The sequence below is a fragment of the Gamsiella multidivaricata genome (assembly GCF_025024155.1).
Source record: "Gamsiella multidivaricata strain RSA 2152 chromosome Unknown BC939scaffold_20, whole genome shotgun sequence".
NCBI classification, from domain to species: domain Eukaryota; kingdom Fungi; phylum Mortierellomycota; class Mortierellomycetes; order Mortierellales; family Mortierellaceae; genus Gamsiella; species Gamsiella multidivaricata.
In genome coordinates this window covers 111,915-134,310 of record NW_026251728.1, presented here as the reverse complement: position 1 = coordinate 134,310, position 22,396 = coordinate 111,915, and the positions used below count along the sequence as shown (strand labels likewise).

The window sequence follows — 22,396 nt, the reverse complement described above, 5'->3', positions numbered from 1 at the left end:
AACAACAATTCCCCGCATCAGGGAACCCTTCAAAGACCGCGCCGCTTATTGGAAAGATGTCCATTTTACTCTTAGTTTCGTTAATGAAGCCTGTCAAGAGATAATCCCCTCCCTCCAAAGCCAAGGTCAAGCTTTGGAGATTGAAGATATGTTAACGCGCCATAGTTAAACATATCTGAAATAAAGAAGGATGTCACGAAGATGCGGACTACATGGTTGATGCTGTTGGGGAGCTGGGATGAAGAAACCCCTTTCGCAGCTTAAAGGTCAGCTCGACGGTTCTCCAGAACACCAAGGCTGTTCATCCTGGCTGCGCTTTGTTCAGTTGCATGGATTTTGGCGAGATTTCGAAGTTTCTGATCTCCGGTAGTTCTGTCGCAACAACTTTCGGCTTGGATAAAGAGATTGGTGAAGCTTCGGGGGGCGGAGTTTTCGAGATGGTCGTGACCCGGATTCTAATACTGGTTTTATCATAGAGAGTTGCTGCAAAAAAAAAAGAAAGAAAAAAAACCTCAGGGGTTCAGGTGATGGCACATATTAACCAAAGAAGACTTGGTGCTTAGGCAGAGTGTGAGTGACAAATTGTAATGGGCTGAACATTCAAGAATTGTTTGCCCTGAAGAGATAGGGGAGGGCCTTCACGGAGCATACGGAAGGAGTTTTTTTTTTTGTTTTTTATTGCCGTCGTGCAAAACCATTCGCAAGGTTGCTGCATGGAACTAATGGAAATCGGTGAACATGCGAGTGAGGTCTCACCTAAGTAAATTGTTCAGCTGCAAACATGAGTCCAGTATCTCTTGCAGCATCTCTTTCGTGTTTTCCAGAACAAGGTAAACGAACAACTAACTTCAATATTGTCGAGATGAAGCTTTCTTGGGGTTCGGCAGACCTACCATCACGCACCACAGATGGCATGCCTCAAGGAGATATGGGTCCTGGCCATGATCGTAAGTCAGGTCTAATTCCTCCTGATTTGTCGTCTGGTACATGAGCTCGATCATTTGGTTCGCGTCCACGAACGAAAGATACAATTTCATTTTTCGATTCTACGCTGCAACACAGACGCCAGTCATTACTGGAGAAAGTCATTTCGAAAGCCTTGGCCAGATGACCATAATGTCGAAAGGCCTCCGGAGGAGGTGCATTCGGCCTTGATGTTCCCATAGACTGACTATCTCCCAAACCCCTCATGCGACCAGATTGTGTCAGACCTTGTTGAGTCGCATGCATTTGACGAAATCTCTGTGCCCCAGGTACTCGAAGACTTAATCCCTGATATTCAGAAGATCCAATGCCATGAGTTCTGACCTAATTGCAATCCCTTTGCTGAAGAGTCTCTTCTGTAACTCGTGTGTTTGTTCGACAAGTGTTTGTAAAAGATCCTGGATTGACGCCATGTGTTTGGAAAGACCCTAGAGAGTCGATTGTATGTCAGTATTGTTTTCTAAGGTGCTATTTCCGCTGTGCTTGCTACCATCATCGATAACAACATCGAGTGCTGCGCCAGGATGACAGAGGACTCTCGGTGGCGACAACCTACTGGGTAATAAAGCGGCCACGATAAGATCCCTGTATTCAGAACCCGACCTTCTGTCGATTGCTGTCATTTACTCTTGAAAGTCGTCGTCGGTCATGAAGAGAGCGACTGCCTTGTTTTGCATGATGTACTGGATGTCCTTGAAGACCCGCTGGACTTCTGTTTAGAGAATGACGTACTGTTTTGTCGCGGTCAAACCGGAGGTGAACCTTGACGGTAGACGAACCTTGCGATACCTTCAAAGACAGTGAGATACGAAATCCCCGCGAAGGACAAGTTCCCTCAGCATCTGCCTCATACATCAGGTTCGTCGATGGGCGATAGAAAAGTGGGATGGACAAGGGGTGCATAATAATTCTGAGCCTGACACGGTTGACAGTCTTCGTAACGCGTGGTTCTAAGGTGTTTTTGACACCCAGAGCTTTTCGAAATGCCATACTCGACAACAGGTTTCTTTGAAGCGCATCAGTTGAGTGTATCCAGCCGCAATTGAGCACTCCGCTCTAGGAATACAAGGATTATAAGCAGGTCAATCTGAGAAAATTCTTGCAAACTTGCAAACTCATCTTTGTTGCAGAGGTGAAGTCAATGCACAGTTCTCGGAGACTTGACACACACAAACAAGAATAACTGAACTCGAATTAAAGTATTTTGCACACTGTTTCTCACGAGCCTAGTAAGGAGCGATGGTGGTGTCAATTTATTTGCGTCGTTTCTGAAGACTGCTTAAAAAGAGGATCCTTTTTATCGCTGGAGACGCGTGCGAAGGCGTGCCACTTAGCGATACGGCTAAGTGAATACGAAGGTAGTGTGGAGAATGCATATAGCGATAGGCCGATGGAGAAGGGTCGTACAGCCATCTGCTTGTGTTCATTAGAATGTCCTTCGCAACAGTAGCCGTGAGAAAATCATGCTTTGCATTGCCAAATGGAAGATGTCGATAGTTTTATTTCAGGCACCAGGATTTCGTAAGGCAGGAAGGGGAAGGTGCCCTGATAGAGGCTGAGAATAGATATTTAACACGCGTATACCATAAGATATCACGACCTATCCCACTTGGCTACCGGTACTCCTTTATGTGCCATTTGCTCTATGAGGTCCTGAATGGGTTTCTCGAAACATGTGTGAAATGAAGACCTTCGTGGGTCCAACTCCATTTCGGGAGGTTGGGTGATTCAGGATGTGAGGATGTGAGGATTGGACTAAATTTCCACGCTCGTTCCTTCATCCTCCTCTTTCTCTTTTTCACTCTTTCTATCTTACTTCTTCTTCAGCCGTACACACTTTGCCTTTCCCTCCTGTCCTTCTTCTCGCATGCATCTGTACTTTACAATAAGCATTATTCCTATTCCTGTTCTCACCTTTTCCGCCTTCAACAGCCAAAACACTCTTGCAGCAGCGTAACGCAAATCGCTCTTTCCTTTCCCTTTTCAACCCCTCTCTGTAGACCATGCTCCTTCTACGGTAAGTAAAGTCCCTCTCGAGAACTCATCTCATCTCTCGCAGAAGACGAATGAGGCGAATGCCCTCATTCTGGACTCCACTGGCAACTCTGAGTGTCCTTTTTTGAACTCCGCATTTATGCTTGGCTCTTTCCCCACAAAAAGAGGAAGTGAGCCCTGTTCAAGAACCCTTGGTCTGTGATCTCTCATACATACTCCATTCCGCCCTAATAGACCATCCCTCTCAGCACAGCTGGTCCATGCGACTACTGCCGCACCCAGAACGGCATCCTCAAATCCTCCAACAGTCATGGCCGCCATCGTTATGTTTTCACAGCGGCTGCACACAACTTCGTTCCTCCTAAGAGGCGGCCGCAACCTCTTCCGATCGCCCGTCGTTAGTTCCCAAGCCCGTCTTCTAGGTGCCGCCTCCAAACCCGCATCCCGCCAGACTCTTTTTGCGAGCCACAGCTCACCTCTTTCGGCCTCGGCCTCGGCCTCGATTCAACAGCACTCTCAAGCAGACGACGAGGCATCTTTGCATGATGATGTGCCAACATCGCATAGGAGACTAGCCAGTTGGGTTCGGGCACAGCAGGCGTTGCTGGAGCCGGACCATGTGCATTGGTGTGATGGGTCAGAGGAAGAATATGAGAGTCTTATCAAGGGGATGGTGAAGAGCGGAGTGATGATTCCGCTGGATAGTAAGCTGCGACCGGGGTCTTACCTTACGCGCACGGATCCCGCGGACGTGGCTCGGTCGGAGAGCTCAACTTTTATTTGCAGCCGCCACCAAATTGATGCAGGGTAAGTAAAATCAATGTCGTGGAATATCCAACTGTTGCGTTTCAACTGACACTGAGAATGTTCTGTTTTGAAAATAGCCCAACAAATAACTGGGTCGAACCGGGCAAGATGAGAGAAGAGCTCGAGAAATCATTCCACGGGTCTATGAGAGGTAATGCATGCTAGACACGCGACTTTTAATGACATCGAACAATACGCCTGCTTATAGAAAAAACGGACCTGACCCCATTTTTGTTATTCGTGGTAAAATAGGGCGAACGATGTATGTGATCCCTTTCAGCATGGGGCCTATCGGATCGCCTCTTGCTCGGATCGGCGTACAGGTGAGTTTTATATTGGTGGAAAATGATCTACAACGAGGTATTCTTCCAATCATAACTCATGACTTTCTTCTGGTCCTTTGTAGTTGACGGATTCTCCGTTTGTGGTGGTCAACATGAAGTTAATGACGCGAATCGGACAGCCAGTCCTGGATATGCTCGGACACGACAGGGAGTTTGTGCCATGTGTACATTCTGTGGGCAAGCCGCTGGGACCCGGGGAAAAGGATGTGATATGGCCCTGTAATATAGCTCAGCGGAAGGTCGTTCATTTCCCAGAATCGCGAGAAATCTGGAGTTTCGGCAGCGGGTATATAATTCATTGGACGGACAGAACTATTTGAATTTGTTTTTGCTTTTGCTTTTGCTTTTTTTTTTTTTTTTCTTTTTTTTTTTTTTTTTTTGCCTGCCAGGTACTGATCACGCCGTTTCTTTTATTCATAGATATGGAGGAAATTCGCTGTTGGGAAAGAAATGCTTGGCGCTGAGGATCGCCTCGGTCATGGCACGCGACGAAGGTTCTTTAGCGGAGCATATGCTCATCTTGGGGCTCACGAGCCCTGCTGGAAAGAAATACTACGTCGTAGCAGCTTTTCCAAGGTTCGTCTTTTGAAGTGCGTTGGTCAATCTGTACAAGAACGCAAAAATTGTGAGCTGACTGTTCAATATAAATATCATGCAGTGCTTGTGGCAAGACCAACTTGGCAATGCTGCAACCAACATTACCTGGATGGAAGGTTCAAGTTGTCGGCGACGACATTAGCTGGTAAGTATTTGCTTATCCTTTAAAAGCCGGAACAAATTTCTATGTATGATATCTAACATACAATCCTTTCCTTCATGCAGGATGAAAATCAATTCGAAGGACTCACGACTGTATGCTATCAACCCCGAAGCTGGTTTCTTTGGAGTTGCTCCTGGCACATCTGCGAAAACAAATCCCAACGCAATGGAGACAATTCGCAAGAATACCATCTTCACAAATGTCGCGCTCACCGACAAGGGAGATGTCTGGTGGGAGGGCATGACTAAGTCACGACCAGACGGTAAGGTCGTGAACTGGAGGGGCGAGGTTTGGGAGCCTTCCATGGGGGATAAAGGTACACCCATGGCACATCCAAATTCGAGGTTCACAGTGGCAGTAGATCAATGTTCCGCCAAAGATCCTGCCTGGGATGATCCTAATGGCGTGCCTATCTCTGCGATCATCTTTGGTGGACGACGGGAGACGACTGTGCCACTTGTATTTCAGACAAAGGATTGGAGCCATGGAGTCTTGGTTGGCGCAACGGTCGCGAGTGAGAAGACCGCTGCGGCTGAGGGAAGCGACCTTGGACAATTGCGGTAAGCATATCAAGGGATGGTCTATATGAAACGATTCTGCAGAAGATATTAATGCAGGGGTCTGGATTTTTCGCTGCAGATTTGACCCGTTTGCAATGCTGCCATTTATTGGATACAACATGGGCGACTATTTCAGCCACTGGCTATCGATGCCTAGCCGTGTGAAGGACCCATCTCGACTGCCAAAAGTTTTTCATGTGAACTGGTTCCGGAAGGACGCCGATGGGTCGTACATGTGGCCAGGCTTTGGGGAGAACTCTAGGTAAGTCTTCGCGTTCTGATATAATAATAATGAGGCGCTATTATTGTCATGCCGCCTTAATGATTTGCGTTCATACATTTATGCAATGTTTTAGAGTGCTAAAATGGATCGTCGACCGGTTGGAGCGCCCAGAGGACGAGGCGCTATACAGATCCACGCCCATTGGGTATGTACCAAAGCCCGAGTCTCTTGACCTCCAAGGGATCGAAAAGCAGGTCGAGGGCGGCGTAATGGAAAAGCTGTTGGAGGTTGACGCGAAGACGTACTTGTCGGAGATTGGCAAGGCACGCGAATACTTTAGGCGCTTTGGGGATCGTTTTCCAGCCAGGCTGACCAAAGAGCTGGACGACCTCGAGAGCCGCTTGAAGAAGAACCAGGGTGTCTGACAGGCGCCTATTACGTAGTCGCTGTGCAATGCCGACCTTCAGTTTATGCTGTAGTTTGATTCAATTCCCTCAGTGTGTGTGTTCCACTGGTAAACAGGAAGAGTAAACAACAGCGCCATTTTTTTATATCAATGGGTCGGTTGGTCGGTTGGTCGAAGAGATGGACGCATTTCACCGAAGATGCCGATGCATGGTTACACAAAACCGTTTCCAATTTCTGCGTACGGTTCATGTACGTGAGATGACCGCGCACCGGAGAGAGACTGAGACCCCGCATTCCATGGCTTACCTGGCTTACCTGGCTTACCTGGCTTACCTGGCTTATGGGTTGCTCCCAGGGATACGGGTGCCAATGATGACATCCAAATGGGGCATCAGGCCCGAGAGGGCTTGAAACAGTGGACACTCACGCGCTGTGAAAGGGCTCAGTTGCAGGCTGCACTGCACTCTTTCATTTTTCTCTCATGGCACAAAAAATTGCCAGCAGTGGCTTGTAGGCGCCCCCCTTTCCTCAGTTCGGCGGGGACAGGAGAGGATTGACTGAGCGGGGTGCAGGGAATTTTTTTTTTTCGGCTGTCCCCATTGACTGATCTTGTTCCTTCTCTTTTCACCATCACCCTCTCCTCCTTCCTCCTCTTCTTTTCCCGCCCGTTTTCTTTCTTCTCTTTTAACGTTATTGTTCATTGGTGCTTCCTGGCTCTTCTTTTTCATCAGCCTCAGCATAGCATCAACCCCAGTAAACGGAGGAACACACTTGTACAGACACTCAACAGCAGAAGACAACGATCCACTTTTGTTTCTGTTTCCCATACTTCCTCTTTTTCATCAGCAACAATAACGAGCCGATCCTCAACACCCGTTTGTGTCTCCTGGAAAGCAGTAATATTCGAATCCAGACGAAGCACATAACCAAAGGAATCGATTGAAAAGAGAACAAAGAAAAAAAAAAAGGTAAATCGATTCATCCGATCAAAAACAGCTACAACAACAACAACAACAGCGACAGTAACAGCAACCGCCTTTTTGCCTGTTTCACGAGCAAGTTTCCTTTCACATTTACTCCGCGATATTTGTTGTTGTTTTCCAATTGAATCCCCTGTACTGCACGTACCCCCATTGCTTGACATACCAAAGATCGCACTCCTCCTTTCCCCCCGTTCTTCTTCATACGCTGCCCTGCATGTCTCCCCTTGCACATCTTTTTTCTCCCACCCTTTGTCCCGCTTCCATTTGCTCACTCGCAATCAACCTGCACAGATCCAATTCCTCCGTCTTTCCATCCTCCCAAATAAACCCACCCGATCAGTCAACAGTAGAGAGCAGCAGTAATCACCGCTGCTTGCTTCTGCAAACTCTTTTATATTACAATCGGGCACTTCTCTTTTACCCTTTCCGAAGAGTATGAAATTGGGGTGCGAAATAGTGTTGTCACACTCCGCATACACATATCCACACATACCGCATTATTATTTTTTTATATATGACAAACCACTCCGATCTCCCTTCTTTCTTTTTCATCAGCAACTCCACTCTCCACTCATGATCCTGCCTTTCTGATTCATCCTTGCCTCGATTTCTATTTTCATACCATCCGGAATACGCAGACATAGCTCTCTTTTTTCTTTTTTTTTTGTAAATATCCTGCATCCTATCCTGCTCAACCAACTTCTTTCAGTAATCTAATCCAACAAAATCCTCCCTGTAGACATGACTTCATACTTCTCCGCTCAACACTCCCCCTCAGCGGCGACCTCCGTTCAAAGGAGGAGTTCTCTCCCAAGACTCAGTATGGACGATGCAGACAGACCACAGCTGCCTGCCTCGACGACCCATCATGTCCTGCCCTCGCTCTCCTATACTGCCGCCGTCTCTGTCCCTCAGGAGACCCCATACAACCACAACCTCTTCTTGCAGCAGCAGGTCTTTGCTGACAAATCCAACCGTCTCCTCAACTTGATTCAGTCCACTAAGGGTCTGCTTGAAGAAGTCCGCGAGACCAATGCGACAAAGCCCTGGCAGACCTACTACCCCAGCTTCCAGAGCGCAGCAGCCGCTGCTTCTGCCACCTCTGCATCTACCAACCCTCTCCGTCGCTCGACCTCCTTCCATCCTGAGGAGGACAGCGACCGCTCTGCTTCGCTCCCTCTCCAGCAGCGTGTTCAGCGCTCCTTCACTGTCCCTGGATCGCCTCAAAGCCCCCATGCCTCTCCTGAGACTCCCGCTGTTGGTCGTCTGTTGGAGCTGAATGTGCTCAAGCTGGACTTGAAGGTTGGCAACTATGCAACAGGCAATGATGCCCTGCTCCGAGGATTGGAGCGCAACACCATTGCACACCTCCTGGACGGTCGTATTCAGCAGAGCGTCAAGCATCTCGACAACCTCTACCAGCGTGTCTCGGACAAGAGCTCCAAGGTTCTGATCACGGGTGATCTGAACGCCGGTAAATCAACCCTGGTCAATGCTCTGATGCAGCGCACCATCCTTCCCATCGATCAGCAACCCTGCACCTCGCTGTTTTGCGAGGTCCTCGATGCTCAGGAGAATGAGGGTCAGGAGGCCGTTCATGCCATCAAGAACCCCTCGACCTATAACCGCGAGGATCCCAACACCTTCACTGTCGTGGACATGCGTCATCTGGAGAAGTTCATGAACGATGTGATTGACGGTTACGAAGACTATGCGCAGCTCAAGGTCTACTGCACTGATCGTCGTCTGGTCAATGACTCACTCCTCCATAACGGCGTCGTCGACATTGCGCTGATCGACTCGCCCGGTCTGAACCGCGACTCTGTCAAGACCACGGCGTTGTTTGCTCGCCAGCAAGAGATTGATGTTGTTGTGTTTGTCGTCTCTGCCGAGAATCACTTTACTCTCTCTGTAAGTGAATTGTTTATTGTTTTTTGTTTTATATTGGTTCATTGATTGATTGAATGAGCGGGAAAGAGTATTTCTGTATGGTGGGGTTGTATATGCCCTGGTTTGCTTGCTGGTTTTTTTATTTTATTTTCGGTACCTGGCTGATCAATCTCGCGTGGGCAGGGTCAGCAATTAAGCCTGCATACAACAAAATTATATTTTCGAGCGGGGGAAGTGGCCAGTGGGTCAGTCTTAGTCATACTTTCTCACCATGTGGGTTGGGGGGGTGGGGGTGGTCATCACTGCATTTCTCCACTTTAGCTCATCATCCGCATCTGCTGCTCCTCTGTCATATAACTGATGTCACCATTTTATGTTGTCTGTTGTGTGTGTTGTGCGTGTGTGTGTGTGCGTTGTTGGCATGTGTACATTTCATTTGTATTTTTTCATGGGAACTGGGCCTATGACTTTGTCGGGGAGGGGATCTTGTTTGCTATGAGCAAAACCTGTATTCTGTCCTCGATTTGTTTGTTGGTGGTACAAAAACATCGCTGAAGAGAAACATCTCACTCACATTCCTGACATTTGCACTGAAAACGCGACTCTACAGGGCAAGGAGTTCCTCTGGAATGCCGCCAACGAAAAGACCCATATCTTCATCGTCGTCAACCGATTCGACTCGATCCGTGACAAGGAGCGCTGCAAGCGCGTCATCCTCGACCAGATCAAGCAGCTCTCCGCCAAGACCTACGAGGACGCGGATGAGCTCGTGCACTTTGTCTCTGCTGGATCGTGTCTGCCCGAAATCATCCAGGGCGGAGAGCTTCCTGCGGACTTTTTGAGACTCGAGGAGTGCCTGCGCTCGTTCGTGCTCGAGAAGCGCTGCAAGTCCAAGTTGGCGCCAGCCAAGGTCTACCTCGAGAACATCCTGAGCGATGTCAGCATTCTTTCAGAGTCAAACCGTCAGATGGCAGCAGATGAGCTGGCCAAGGTCCGTCTGCAGTTGGAGCGCGGCGAGCCCGAGTACCAGGAGACGCTGATCCGACGAGAGATGGTGCTGGAGAAGGTTGACCGTCTTGCCGAGGAGACTTGCACATTGATTGACGCGATGACGCGCGAGAAACTGAGCAATGCTGTGGACGACATTGAGAACGCGGTGTCGGCCCTGGTTCCCTGGAACGGTCTGTTGCACGTCTGGCAGTACTCGAACGATCTTCGCTATGTGATGGCGGATCTATTTGTGGACCGGGTCAAGAGCTGTGAGGCCGAGGCCAAGGAGAAGACCAAATCGTCAGTCAACGACATTAATAATCTGGCCGACGATGTCGCGCCCGTCGCGCAGTCGGATGCGTTGACGCTCTTCACGAAGCCTGATCCCTCTCGCATCACGACAGGAAAGCTAAAGGATGAGCTTGCGCTTGAGTTTTCGGACGTATTTGAGATCCAGGACAAGCTGGGTGTCGCCAGTGTCTCTCTCGGCGCGGTGACGATGTTCTCGAGCAAGGCTCTTGGCTACAAGTCGTTAATTCACAGCTTGTTCGATATCACCAGCACGGTCGGCGTGTCAAATGTGCGCCGGTGGGCCATTCCTGTGGTCACTGTTGCGGGAATGGGTCTGCTCGTGTACATTGCAGCAGATATGAAGCATGCGCTGGCTCGCAAGACCGCCCGCAAGCTCCGCGCACAGATCCGTGAGGGTACGGTTGTTCATGACGAGGCGATGCGTATTGCACGCGACTGCCGCCGAGTGTTCAAGAGTAATGCTTGGGAGATCCAGAACCGGTTCCAGAAGGAGATTGAGGCTCATGAAAGACGTCGTGCAGAGCAGGAGAAGGCGGCGAAGGATGGTGAGCAGGCGGTGATTTACTTTGGAAAGGTGTTTGACAAGGCCGACGAGTTGGCGCGTTGGGTCGCGGCGGTCGAGGTGGAGGTGGAGGAGCGTAAGGTCAAGGCATAAAAAAAAAAAAGGAAATGAGGTATTTGTTTCGATCTCTTCCTCTTTCTTCTTTTTTTTTGTTTGTGCTGTTCTTTCTTTTATTTTCTTTCCCTTGACCACGTTCTTTGATACCCTTCACCAATAACGACGACGACCGTTCGATCCACTTTTTTTTTCTTTTCTTTTTTTGAACAGCCTGAAGAAAATACGGAGCCCAAAAAAAAAAAAAAAACAAAAAAAAGTTGCTGACAAGCAGAAAGAAGCAATTGCTTACTGACCGTCTTGCTTAGCAATGAACAAAAAAAAAAAGATGCTTCCTCTTTGTTATTTAAAAAAAAGTTGTCTTTTTATACGATTTTGTGCTTTTACTCTGTACCATTCAAACACACCCCTTCACTTTGCCCATACATATCACACATTGATACATAACACCACCCTTTCTGGGTCTTTTTTAGTAATCAAAAAAATAAAAAAAAAGTACTATAAAAAATGAAAGTGATATGGCTGCTTGAGGATGTACAAGAAACGAGGCAGACGAAATCCATTTTGCTTGAGCGTCATATCCGACAGAACAAACAAATATGTCGTAACTTGCGGAGGAAATTGGTTGTTGTAGAAAACGAAAGGAGGGCAACCCCTTCGCCTTGCTTGATATCGTACTTGAAAGAATAATAAAACGATAGGCATTGCGAGTGAAATTCCTTATTGCCGGTGTACCTAAAAATAAAATAAAAATACAAAATTGTACGGCATGGTTCCTTGGGGAGGACGTTCTCGAAACGAAGCGGACCAAATGTCTACGAAATGTGTGGATATCATGTTTGGAAGCTGTTGCAGTAATTGCGGACGAAATTGTTCGGTGGACGAAAAGTTGCTGAGTCGTCGTCGTTTTATGATCTGTGTAATAATGGGGGCACTCTCCTATCTCGATCACGTACTCGATAGAACATGTACAGGTTTTATTATTACTACTATTACTACTATTTCGTCCGCTCAATCAAGCTGATATCCGAAGGACTATGTCCAAACGAAGTCTGCTGTTGATTCGAAGACGAGGACGGGTCACTGACGTTCTCCTTGAACAGCTTCGGGTTTTTATTCGTGTTGATGTTATCATGTCGGTGATCGAACATAAACCTCGGCGGCGAGTTCTCATCCTCATCATGGATATATTGGTAGTCATCATCATGCCCACTGCCCCCACCGGTTCCTCCCCCGTAAGCCGTGCGAGGATTCGATCGCACGCCTGCACCGGTGCCTATGAAGGCCGAAGATCCTGGGAAGGAGTCTTCGGGGGGCGTATAGAAGGTCCTGTAGATATAAAAGGCTCCCGCGGCCATGAGTCCGACAACGAGCACGGCGACAGTGATTCCGACGATGAGGACTTGATTGACTTTACGGGTCGCGCCCTTGCAGTCCGGTTGGGAACCGGATGTCGAGGTCGAGTTTGGGTTGCAGGAGTTTCCCCATCCAGAAGTTGCGTCCATAGGTTTTGGAGGGATCAAGGCGGTAGGGAAGGTGGTCCTGATCGGCGTGGGCGCATCCCCGGACGGCGTCGGGGGTTTGCTCACAGGCGTTGTTATTGGGGATGTAGTCGGAGTTGACGAGGTAGTCAACATCGTAGTTGTCAGTGTCGCCGTCATCGTTGCCGCTGTAGTGTTGGCGATGGTAGTAGTAATAGTTGTTGTTGTTGCTGCAGTAGTTGTTTCTTTCGGCACGGTAGTCGTTGCTGGCAACGACGGCAAGATCCTCGTCCACCTCAAGCTCTGTGGGATGTTAAAGAAGTACCACGAAATCAACGTCAGCCCCGTCTGCGAGGCCGGTTCACGGTTGAGGACTCCACAATTGAGGTCGTTATATAGTTGGACCTGGTCCTTGGCGTTGTCCGAAAGTGAGGTCATGGGTGTGATATTGATGATTCCCCAGGACGGGCGAGAGATCCGGAGACAGTCGCCTGAGGAGGCGGTGTCTTCGGATACGAAGCCTCCTATAGGGGTGTAATAGTCGACCCAGGCAAGGGATTGGGCGAGTGCAACAGGTGCGGCGAGAGCTTCAGCGAGGGATGCGAAGTGGGGTGCGGAGTCTGCTGAGGGAGGGACTTCCCGGCGGTTGAGGTTGAGGATGGAGACATTGGGAGGGTAATTAGGTCGATGTAGGGCGTTCGAGGGGGAAGAGGGTATTGAGGATGGGGATGGGGCAGGCGGTTCTGGTACTGGTGCGGGTGGTGGCCTTGGTATTGAGGGATGTCCCTGGACGAGGTTAGCGAGGGCTGATGCCAGGAGGAGGAGGAGCGGGAAGGAGGGTGATTGAGGGTCTACTGCTACGCGCATTTTGTGTTTGGTGGTTCATGAAATTTGTCTGACCATAGGAAGTGTGCGACAAACCCGTGTTGTGTGATATGCTGTACAACCAGCAAAGAAAAGAAAAACAAAAATGATGAATGATCTGAAACGGAATGAAGATGCTGAATGAGTTTTTTTAAAAAAAAAAATGGAGCTGAAGAGAGAAGAAAGCGGAAGAGGAGGAGGAGAAAAAAAAGGCGGGAGTGAGATCGAGGCAGTATGAAGTACGGGTTGCATGCATGGCGCGGTGTTAACGTTATATGGCGATACCTCGTGGAGAGTACCTTCCTTGTCCCAGCAACGACGTGGTACCTATACATGTTCAACCCCCTCGTTTCTTCTCTTCTGAAAGAGCTCTTTATCTTTATTCAAGGCCGTCCGCTCCCATGATGCCCGAATTTGTATAGCCCGTCAAATGAGCAGAGAGCACTCCTCCACCCATTGCCCTCGCCACAACTTGCAGCAAATGAACCAAGAGGGCATAGAGTTAATTCCTCTTCACTTGCGGAGCATGAGCATGGCAAGAAAAGAGTTCTAGACCGTTTGCGTACTTTAGTTCATTTAACCACGCCAAGGAGTTCTCTACGGCCTTTGTCTATGCAAGACGAAGCACTGCATGAGTATCCTCCCTTTGTCATTCCTACAAGAATTCACAATGGATATACGTAGTTCCGCTCTCATCTCTTCTAATTTTACACAAACATGACATATTGATCAACAAGAGGCCATGTTCCCCATTAGACAACGCCGGACGATGCTGACTACAATGTTATTTGAGGACGAAGCCATGTACACAAGGAACAACAAGCTTGTCCTGCTTTCCTTTGTTTTTATTTGTGAGCTGGATCGGGTGCTCACCTTCCATCTCTTCCTGTAGTCTACACTATGCTTTCTATCTAGCAACGCCACACGCAAAAGCGAAATCTTTCAGGGACAGAGTTCGATTACATTTTTGCATACCTGGGCGAAACTATCTGGCGTGTTTCATTATAATAATTTACCTGGCGAGAGTAAAAGACTGGAGTCTCATATTTCTGTACCTGAGCATTCGGTCAAAAAGCCATTGGTCGTTGCAACATTGCGGTTGCAACTGCAGATGCCTAGGCACATCGATGATCCTTTTCAGGGTCGACCATCTGCATGTCGCCCCCTGAATTTTGACCCTAATTCTGGTCTAACGGCCATAAAGGCGTGTATACAATGTTGGCAGCAGAGCGCTGCTACTGCATGCAATCCAATGGTCCATGAGTCCGATTTGGTCTTTGAGCAATTTATGAAAGGAAGTGAGGAGGGCATCATCCATTCCGAATAAGATAATACCTGTGCTGCTCCGTATGCTTGTATAGAGCTGATGTATACTCATGCATGCATAGGAAGATAGAGTCTACATCTTCATGTACCTTCCTGGCTGCTCTGAATCCGGTCTCGACGCGATCATTACCAGTTAGCGCATATCACTTTTTGAGGATTGTAAGGGGACCTCATGGTAGCATTGCAGGCAGCTTCTGTTATTGAAGAGGTCATGGGTAACAGCACTTCGTATCAAGGCGTTATTGATCTATTAAATGTAGTCCATCATACCTGTGTATAGCTTACATGTAGCGTATTGAAGTACAGCTGATGAAATAAAACTATTGTTCGAGTGGATGGGCTATAAAAAAATACTTACACATAGACCACGGTGCTGCAGCAGACCTTTTTGTTCTTAATAACGCGTCCTGATCGCGACTAAAATTTCATATAGGTTAAGGAATGGCATGAGTTTTTCTTACAAATCCGATTACACAAAGATCAGGGACACAGACGTTCGGAAAGATATGTCTAATGAGATCTCAATTGTAACACAACACACATCTCGTTTTCTACACAAGTTAACGGGTCCTGTCGAACATCTTTTTGAAGGCTGCTACTCCGATGTGCATTACAGTTGAAATCCCTCTCCTAAAGTAGTGAGCGATTCTTCCTTGTGGGCAGGAGGCTGGCAATTGCAAGATGGACTGGGGTTTTGTGGAGAGAGAGTAGATTGGTGTAACGGCGCTACGGTATGAAAACAACTCAAACGAGCAGAGGACTGGAATACCCCCGAGTGGAAGGGAAGATTACGGACTGGTAAGAACACTTACCAGCGAAGCAAGGCAGAGCGTGTGAACAGTGCGATTATAACCAACGGCATAGCGTGGCATGTGGATTGGTTCAATGGACAGGAAGCGCACCTTGAGCAAAAGCGGTACAAAAGATCAATTGCTTCTTGCATACTAATGACCGATGTCGTTCTTATTTATGGTTCGTTACGGCTCCATTCATCTGTCCCCTTCAAATGAAGAGCAATTGGAACTAAGGGCAAACGTGGATGAGGGGGGGGTATGGACTTTGGATTGTTACCATACTGGTTGATTCCCTTGCCTAACATGCAGCTTTGCTATAGGGGTTTTTTTTGCTCGATGCATTAGCCACATGGAAGGAGAAAACTTGTTGGGGTAAAAAAGGGCACGCTCGCTTGCTCAGCCATGTGAGAGCAGAGGACCAACAGGGCAAATTCGTTTTTTCTTTTTGCGGAGATGGAGATGATACCATGTCACTGGCATAGACTCAGGTCAATTCCCACTGGCACTCTTCACAACAGGCGGGAAAATGTCAATTGTGCACTGTTTTTGATACCTGATGCAAAAATGGACAGTGTTGTATCCTTTAGATGTGGAGCGAGTTTTGTTGTTCCTTGTGAAAATGTGAACAATATTTGCGATTACACACAAATGGCTGTTGTTGCACACGTCCTTGCCAACAACAACCTTCACCCCATGGGGATGTTGTTTTCTAGCACTAGCCACCGGTAGCGGGAAGAAATCAAAAATGCGGGTCAAGGGAACCGACAGTCCGTCAACAAAAAAAAAAATCAGGGGAACATTACGACTAGAATGTAATAATATCGGAACCTGTACCTTTTTCTTACTCTCCCCTCTCCCCTCTCCTCTTTCTCCTTTCTTCTTTACCCGTGGTCGTCATCTCATTCCTCATCCTCCACTCTCAACCCAAACCTCTCCTTCTTTTCTTTTTCATCTCTTCCATTTGATCCCCCCATAGACAACTGTTACAAAGAAGTGAACAATGTTTGGGTTCGGAAGCCGCCTCCACGAATCGGACTATGTGAGCGATACTGGTCTTGCCAACTTGCGTCTCTACAAGTATGGCTGTGTCGACAAGTCCCCAGTGACCAAGTACATCTTGAGCCACTATTGGAACTGGGCCGTTACCCTCTTCCCTATGTGGATGGCGTAAGTGAAAAATATGAGAGAGATCGGCTCACACCTTCCTCTCAGGGACCAGCGCATTTTTATTTTATTTTTTTGTTTTGTTTTGGAGCTGTGCCATCAGGATCAGTTTACATTACAGAGAAGCAAGGGAATCATCTCATCTCGCCGAGAAAAGTCGTTCAGTACATTGAACTCCTCTATTTGTAGCCGCAGGGCGATTGACACCACAGGATCAAAGGAGCTATGCTATATGCTTGAGAGCAAGCGACAGGATCAGGCACACCAACTGATGGTGGTAGTGGCAAAATAGCACTCGATCATGGCTTCTTTGAGCAATTGGAGCAGGAGCAGGAGACCAGCAAACAAACGACAAACACCAGCAATGAATCGATATCCAACTGCGACTACTCCCTTGGGATGCAAGCATAAAGCCGACATTTTTTTCTGCAATTTTTTTGGGGGGGTTGAACGAACTAGTTGACTTTTGTCAGACGAGTTTGTTCAAGCTAGTCAAGACAGTAATTGAGTTCAGTTTGTGCACCGTTAAAAGGCTCCCGGTTCGCTTTACTCAGAAAAAAAATTATGAGCATTGTTTACCAGTGCTGCCTTTTTTTCTCCAATACGCAGAAGCATGTTTTTTGTGTTTGTGTTCATGAAACTAACTGAGGAAAAATGGCTTTTTTATTTTTACTCGTTCACTCCATAGGCCCAATTTGATTACGTTGATCGGCTTTGGTTTTGTGGTGTCAAACATGCTGCTGGTGATTTACTATATCCCAGACCTGTATACCCCTGGACCCACCTGGATTTACTTCAGGTAAATGAAAAGGAGATGTCCGTCTCGGGTTCGTGGAATAGTGCATTGTAGGGGAAGCATTCTTTCTTGTCTCGCTCCAGTCAGGAAGAACAAGCACGACAATGGAGGGGATACAGAATCAGCTTGGCATTTGGACTTGGCGGCACGGCTTTATATTTGCCCTTTCAGGGAAAGATATTTTTCGTTCAGGACACGGCTTGTCAGGGCATTTTGCTACGCCAAGAGGCCAATACAATCTTTGATCGTGCGTGCAGGGAGGGGTCTGTCATTGATCTATCTTTAGGCTTCAGGCATCAAATTCCACCAGTGCATCGAGGACGCCAAAGCCTGAGAAAATGGGGCTAGATTGAAGGAGGCCTGGGATTGGATAAGAAAAAAAAAGAAAAAAAAAGGCTGTGGCAGGATACACAAAGAGAAAGTGGCTGAAATATGCTAATGCGCAAATGTCGATTCTTTCGTATTTGCGATAGCTGTTCGATTGGCTTGTGGTTGTACTCGACTTTTGACAATGTGGATGGAAAGCAGGCCCGTCGCACTGGATCGTCCTCCCCCCTCGGAGAGCTCTTTGACCACGGATGCGACGCCCTGAACTGCTGCATCGGAGCCGTAAACCAGGCTGCCTGCATGTCCATGGGCCACTCCTGGTACTCGGCCTTCCTCTTGCTCCTCACCACCCTGCCCTTCTTCCTCTCGACCTGGGAGGAGTACCACACCGGCGTCTTGTACCTGGGCTATGTCAATGGACCCACCGAGGGTCTTATTATCGCCTGTGTTGTCATGATGATCTCTGGATTCAAGGGCCCCCTGTTCTGGAGAAGTGAGGTTGTCGAGATCCTTGGCAGCGACTTTGGCATCATCCCCAAGGACTGGATCCTATTGGATCTCATGGTTGCCGGCATGACTTTCCTTCTGGTCTTTGGCCATATTCCACCATGCTTGATTGCCGTCTACAGGACTTGCAAGGAACAGAACAAGTCCGTGATCGCAGCCTACGCTGAGCTGTTGCCCATCTCGCTCTTCCTTGTCAGCGCCTACGCTTGGTTGTCTTCGCCCTACTCATACATCTTTACGGATCAACACTTTATCCTGTTTGCGGTGACCGTCGGCGTTGTGTTTGGTCGCATGGCTACGAAGATCATCTTGGCCCATGTCACCAAGATGCCCTACCCATACTTCACTGTTCAACTGATCCCCTTAATTGTGGGCGCCTTCATCACCAACGCCCCTGTGGTGCTTGACTGGGATCCGATCTTCACGGCCGATACAGAGTATTACTTCCTCTGGGGCTACTTTATCTTTGTCGCTGTTGCCTATGCCCAATGGGCCTTGTTTGTCATTGACAGGTTCTGCTCCTACCTTGGCATCAAGTGCCTGTCTATTCCCAGGCCCAAAGGTACGTATTACGATGTTCAAAGTGGGCAGCGACAAAAAAAATGATGAAAAATGAAAAAGTGAGCCTTTTCCAAGAGGCCCCTTCCCTGTCCTTTTGACCTCTAAAAAATCTCATGCGTGTCATTTCGCTCATCCTTGTAGCACAGCAATCTGAAGAAGAGGAGGGATTGATCGGAAACTCGAGCCGCAACTACCAGGATTAAGAGAGAGAATAAGAAGATGAAAATGGATACTCCAAGAGGTGGAAAGAAAACACGAGGAAGGCAGTTGAGCAAACTCCAAGGTGGAAATGCCGCGTTTTGTTCCCCAGGACGGAGTCAATCACTCCCAGGATACTGTTGAACGCATCTCATCAGTGCTGTTCGTTTTCGTCCTGGCAGCTCGGTATCTTTTCTCCCATGTTTGCAATACCTCTCTACTCTCTGTTGCTGTTGCACAGCTTTTTTGTTGTTAGCCTTTTTTTGTGTTATTTATTTTGTCGTTTCCATGTTCGCCTAAACTACCTAATAGTCCGTTTTATATTGTTGCTCCTAAACTCTACTACGCTTGCACGTATGATCATATACCTCTCCCCGCCTTTTTGCTCTGTAGTGTTGTAGTGTTTTCCGTTCTCATAAACCTGAACTGTCAACGTGTTCAATATTACATGAATGTGCCATCAAACCGGCCAAGGCAATGACTTGAATCGAGACATGGGATTTGTAAACCTTCACAGCAGATCTAAGATCGAAACAGAGACATGCATGCGTTCGCGGTCGATCGATGGGAGGTGTATTTGCGCGCGTCAATGGCAGCAAGAGAAGATGGACGATCCTTTGGGGCGGCACAGTCGGATGAACGCGTGCAAAATGCCCGTGCTCACCTGCTTTCATATATTCTTGGGAAAGGAAGATAGTTTAGCATGCCCATATTATACGAAACACGAGTGAGCCATGCACGCGCATGTATAACATACAAAAAGCAAAAAGTGGGCTGCTGTTTCGAGCATGCCACTCATATGGCACGCGTTCGTTGACATATGGCATTGAGCTGTCAAATAAAGATAGGGCAGGCGGAAAAGAGGAAGAGAGGGAGAGGGAGAGAGAGAGAAAGAGAGAGAAAGAGAGAGAAAGAGAGAGAAAGAGCGCTCTGTAGTGCACATGTAACAAGCATGTCAAAAGAGAGACATGTTGGTGTCAAAAAAAAAAAAAAAAAAAAGGCAAGGGGGAAAGTACTATTGCCTCACTCCCTCCCCCCCCCCTCCCCCCCCCCCTCCCCCATGCCTTGCCTTACGCTGAATACGTTCCGTATGGTCCAAGGTCCGCTGCGAATGTCTCGTGCTGCGAAGACACCATCGATACGAGCGTCATCCTTCACGACAATGAATGACACTACATGAATATATGAAGCACAGGATGAAGAGGAGAAGAAGAGTGTAATCAGTCGGGCATTGTCGAGGAAGCGGCCACAATGATCGATGCGGTAGTTTATTTTCGGACCCTGGAGCAGAGCAGGTGGAAATGACGGCGCTGTCTTTGCGAGGCTGTAAAGTGAGTGGATGAGTGAGCAATATCATATGGGAATAGAAGAACTGCCCCATATGGAATGGCTATTGTATGTATCGAGATTCATATTCATGTGATGTCATTTCGATTTCATGCATCTGTAGATACTCCGTCCTTCCAGTCCTTTAGACCTGCTGCCGTATAAATACTCCCCAGGCATCAAACTTTCCTTTTCTTCATTCCCTTCATTCTCATTCCCATCAACAGAAAACAGCTTCAGCTTCAAACAGCTTCAAACACCAATTCCCACACTCACCTCTACACCACCAAAACAGCCTTCCAACATGACCAACTGGACCACCTTCAAGGTAACAAACATAGCCAACATTGGCCTTGGCCTTGGCCTCAACGCGTCCATCAAAGCCTGTGCTGCTCATTTGGTTGCATTATTAATGCAGTGCATGCATGCATTAGCATAACCATCCTAAACAACGCGCTTTCTTCTTCTTGCCATTATCCTGTGTTAACAGATCCCTGCCACCCCTACCCCCAACCTCATCATTGTCAACAACATCAGTGCTTCTGCCTCTGAAAAGACTGGTAAGAAACACGAAGAAAGTCTTGGCAAAAGCATTTCATGTCAACGATAATGCGAGAACAAGGAATTGACCAACTTCTATTCCATCTACTGTCTACTATAGTCAAGGACTTCTTCCTGTTCTGCGGCAAAATCGTCGAGTTCGAGCTCCAAAAGTAATTACTCATGTCTTCGACATCAATGCCTAATGATCACACATGGGATTCACTTTGCTACTTTGCTTACCGAAGAGTACCCCAAAGAGGAAAGGTATCCGAATGCCCCCTTACCTCCCCAGGAGCGGAATAACATACTGATCGTTCTCTATCCTTACCTGTTCTTTTTTTTTGTAGGGAGGGAGATCGCCAGGCTGCCCTTGTCCTTTTCGAGCGTGGTAAGTTATTTAGCTACTGAATGATACCATGCTGCTTCTGCGAATGTTGGGGAAGGATTGGCGTCACCACGATTACAATTTATTTTATCTTGTTTTTCACACACCCAAAAGGCAATGTTGTCGCGCGCGTTATCCCCTACACCCCATGTCCCATGTCCCCTTCCACCCCCTTCCACCCCTTCTTTTTCTTGTGTGTTTTATCATCTTTGGGCTGTGTCTTGTTATCTCCTAATGGAATTGCATATGGTCTACCATCATACCCATTGGCACTGGCATCACCAATGAAAACCTTCATGTCATGAAGGGTTCCTCAAAGTACTCATCTTCTACATTTCCTTTTATAAATGATTACCCCTCTATATAGAATCCGCTGCCAAGACTGCCTGCATGTTGACCAACGCCATGATTGTCGACAGCCAGATCTCGGTCAAGCCATACTTTGAGGATGCTGCTGATGGCAACGACACTGCCCAGGAGAACAAGCCCAAGGCCACTATCTTGGCCGAGATCCTCGCTGCAGGATACCAGCTCCAGGACCAGATTATTGAGAAGGGTCTCGAGATTGATGCCAAGTACGGTTTGGTCGGCAGGATCCAGTCCTACGTCGAGGCTGCCAAGGCTCAGGCTCTTGCTTTGGATGAGAAGTACAGGGTCACTGAGAAGGCCACGGAGATCGACCACAAGTACCATGTCCAGGACCGTGTCAACGCCGCTGTTGGACAGGGTATCGATTACAGCAACCAGGTATGGAAGAAGCTGCAGGATATAATGGGATGGGGTTGCGGGGGGGAATACATTTACTGCAGTACATGTGTCTAACGGGATGAAAACCTTGTTCTTGTCACATATAGGCCCTTCAGACCGCTCCCGGCCAGAAGGTCACCGGCATTGCCTCCCAGGTCAAGGAGCAGATCGCTGCTGTCCACCACGAGGCTCGCCGCATTGCTGACGAGAAGAAGACGAAGACTGGTCCTGCCGGCGCATCGACTGCCGAGGTTCCTGCCGAGAAGACTGCTTAAATGAAGGGTGCCGTGCGCTCTTCCTATCCGTCCTCGCTTATCTTGACCACTAGCACACACTCAAGCAACCCTCCATCACTCCCTCTCTTTGTATTCACTCTTTTTTTCTAATATCCTTCCACAGCTTGTAAGATAAATCTGACATTTCAACAAATAAAATCCCCCAAAAAATCTAATTCAATATGTATTGATGGATGTATGGTGCATATCTTTCAAAAACACCGGATCAT

The 22,396-nt window shown here is 47.9% G+C and overlaps 5 protein-coding genes across 5 annotated transcripts; 4 read left to right on the top strand and 1 right to left on the bottom strand.

Annotated features, from left to right (window-relative positions):
• The first annotated feature begins 2,757 nt into the window (after positions 1-2,757).
• On the top strand, positions 2,758-6,422 carry BC939DRAFT_446163 (phosphoenolpyruvate carboxykinase). The gene is made up of 10 exons (XM_051554911.1): positions 2,758-3,001; positions 3,214-3,786; positions 3,864-3,937; positions 4,039-4,109; positions 4,193-4,416; positions 4,551-4,706; positions 4,789-4,872; positions 4,953-5,450; positions 5,530-5,712; positions 5,807-6,422. Exons 1-10 carry the CDS (start codon positions 2,988-2,990, stop codon positions 6,096-6,098), a joined length of 2,169 nt encoding a protein of 722 aa, XP_051413945.1. The 5' UTR covers positions 2,758-2,987; the 3' UTR covers positions 6,099-6,422.
• Positions 6,423-7,886: 1,464 nt separating this feature from the next.
• BC939DRAFT_501556 (uncharacterized protein) lies at positions 7,887-10,911 on the top strand (the record flags this gene model as incomplete). The annotated part of the gene is made up of 2 exons (XM_051560176.1): positions 7,887-8,975; positions 9,565-10,911. The coding sequence occupies 2 exons, from the start codon at positions 7,887-7,889 to the stop codon at positions 10,909-10,911; spliced, it is 2,436 nt and encodes an 811-aa protein (XP_051413944.1).
• A 906-nt stretch (positions 10,912-11,817) lies between these two features.
• Positions 11,818-13,358, bottom strand: BC939DRAFT_446156 (uncharacterized protein). The gene has a single exon (XM_051554910.1). It carries the CDS (start codon positions 13,218-13,220, stop codon positions 11,871-11,873), a length of 1,350 nt encoding a protein of 449 aa, XP_051413943.1. The 5' UTR covers positions 13,221-13,358; the 3' UTR covers positions 11,818-11,870.
• A 2,979-nt stretch (positions 13,359-16,337) lies between these two features.
• On the top strand, positions 16,338-18,895 carry BC939DRAFT_475583 (sn-1,2-diacylglycerol cholinephosphotransferase; the record flags this gene model as incomplete). The annotated part of the gene is made up of 4 exons (XM_051558509.1): positions 16,338-16,504; positions 17,190-17,300; positions 17,771-18,693; positions 18,834-18,895. 4 exons carry the CDS (start codon positions 16,338-16,340, stop codon positions 18,893-18,895), a joined length of 1,263 nt encoding a protein of 420 aa, XP_051413942.1.
• Positions 18,896-20,393: 1,498 nt separating this feature from the next.
• BC939DRAFT_446148 (uncharacterized protein) lies at positions 20,394-22,342 on the top strand. Its single transcript, XM_051554909.1, has 6 exons — positions 20,394-20,544; positions 20,707-20,776; positions 20,878-20,929; positions 21,107-21,147; positions 21,512-21,891; positions 21,999-22,342. Exons 1-6 carry the CDS (start codon positions 20,521-20,523, stop codon positions 22,164-22,166), a joined length of 735 nt encoding a protein of 244 aa, XP_051413941.1. The 5' UTR covers positions 20,394-20,520; the 3' UTR covers positions 22,167-22,342.
• Positions 22,343-22,396: the final 54 nt, after the last annotated feature.

Bases quoted from the DNA above. Each gene is read 5' to 3' on its own strand.
- BC939DRAFT_446163 (XM_051554911.1), top strand. The intron at 3,938-4,038 runs GTAATGCATGCT...GTGGTAAAATAG, and splicing joins ATTCCACGGGTCTATGAGAG to GGCGAACGATGTATGTGATC. The intron at 4,110-4,192 runs GTGAGTTTTATA...GGTCCTTTGTAG, and splicing joins TTGCTCGGATCGGCGTACAG to TTGACGGATTCTCCGTTTGT.
- BC939DRAFT_446156 (XM_051554910.1), bottom strand. From the start codon at position 13,220: ATGCGCGTAGCAGTAGACCCTCAATCACCCTCCTTCCCGCTCCTCCTC.
- BC939DRAFT_446148 (XM_051554909.1), top strand. From the start codon at position 20,521: ATGACCAACTGGACCACCTTCAAG. The intron at 20,545-20,706 runs GTAACAAACATA...CTGTGTTAACAG, and splicing joins CCAACTGGACCACCTTCAAG to ATCCCTGCCACCCCTACCCC. The intron at 20,930-21,106 runs GTAATTACTCAT...TTTTTTTTGTAG, and splicing joins GTCGAGTTCGAGCTCCAAAA to GGAGGGAGATCGCCAGGCTG.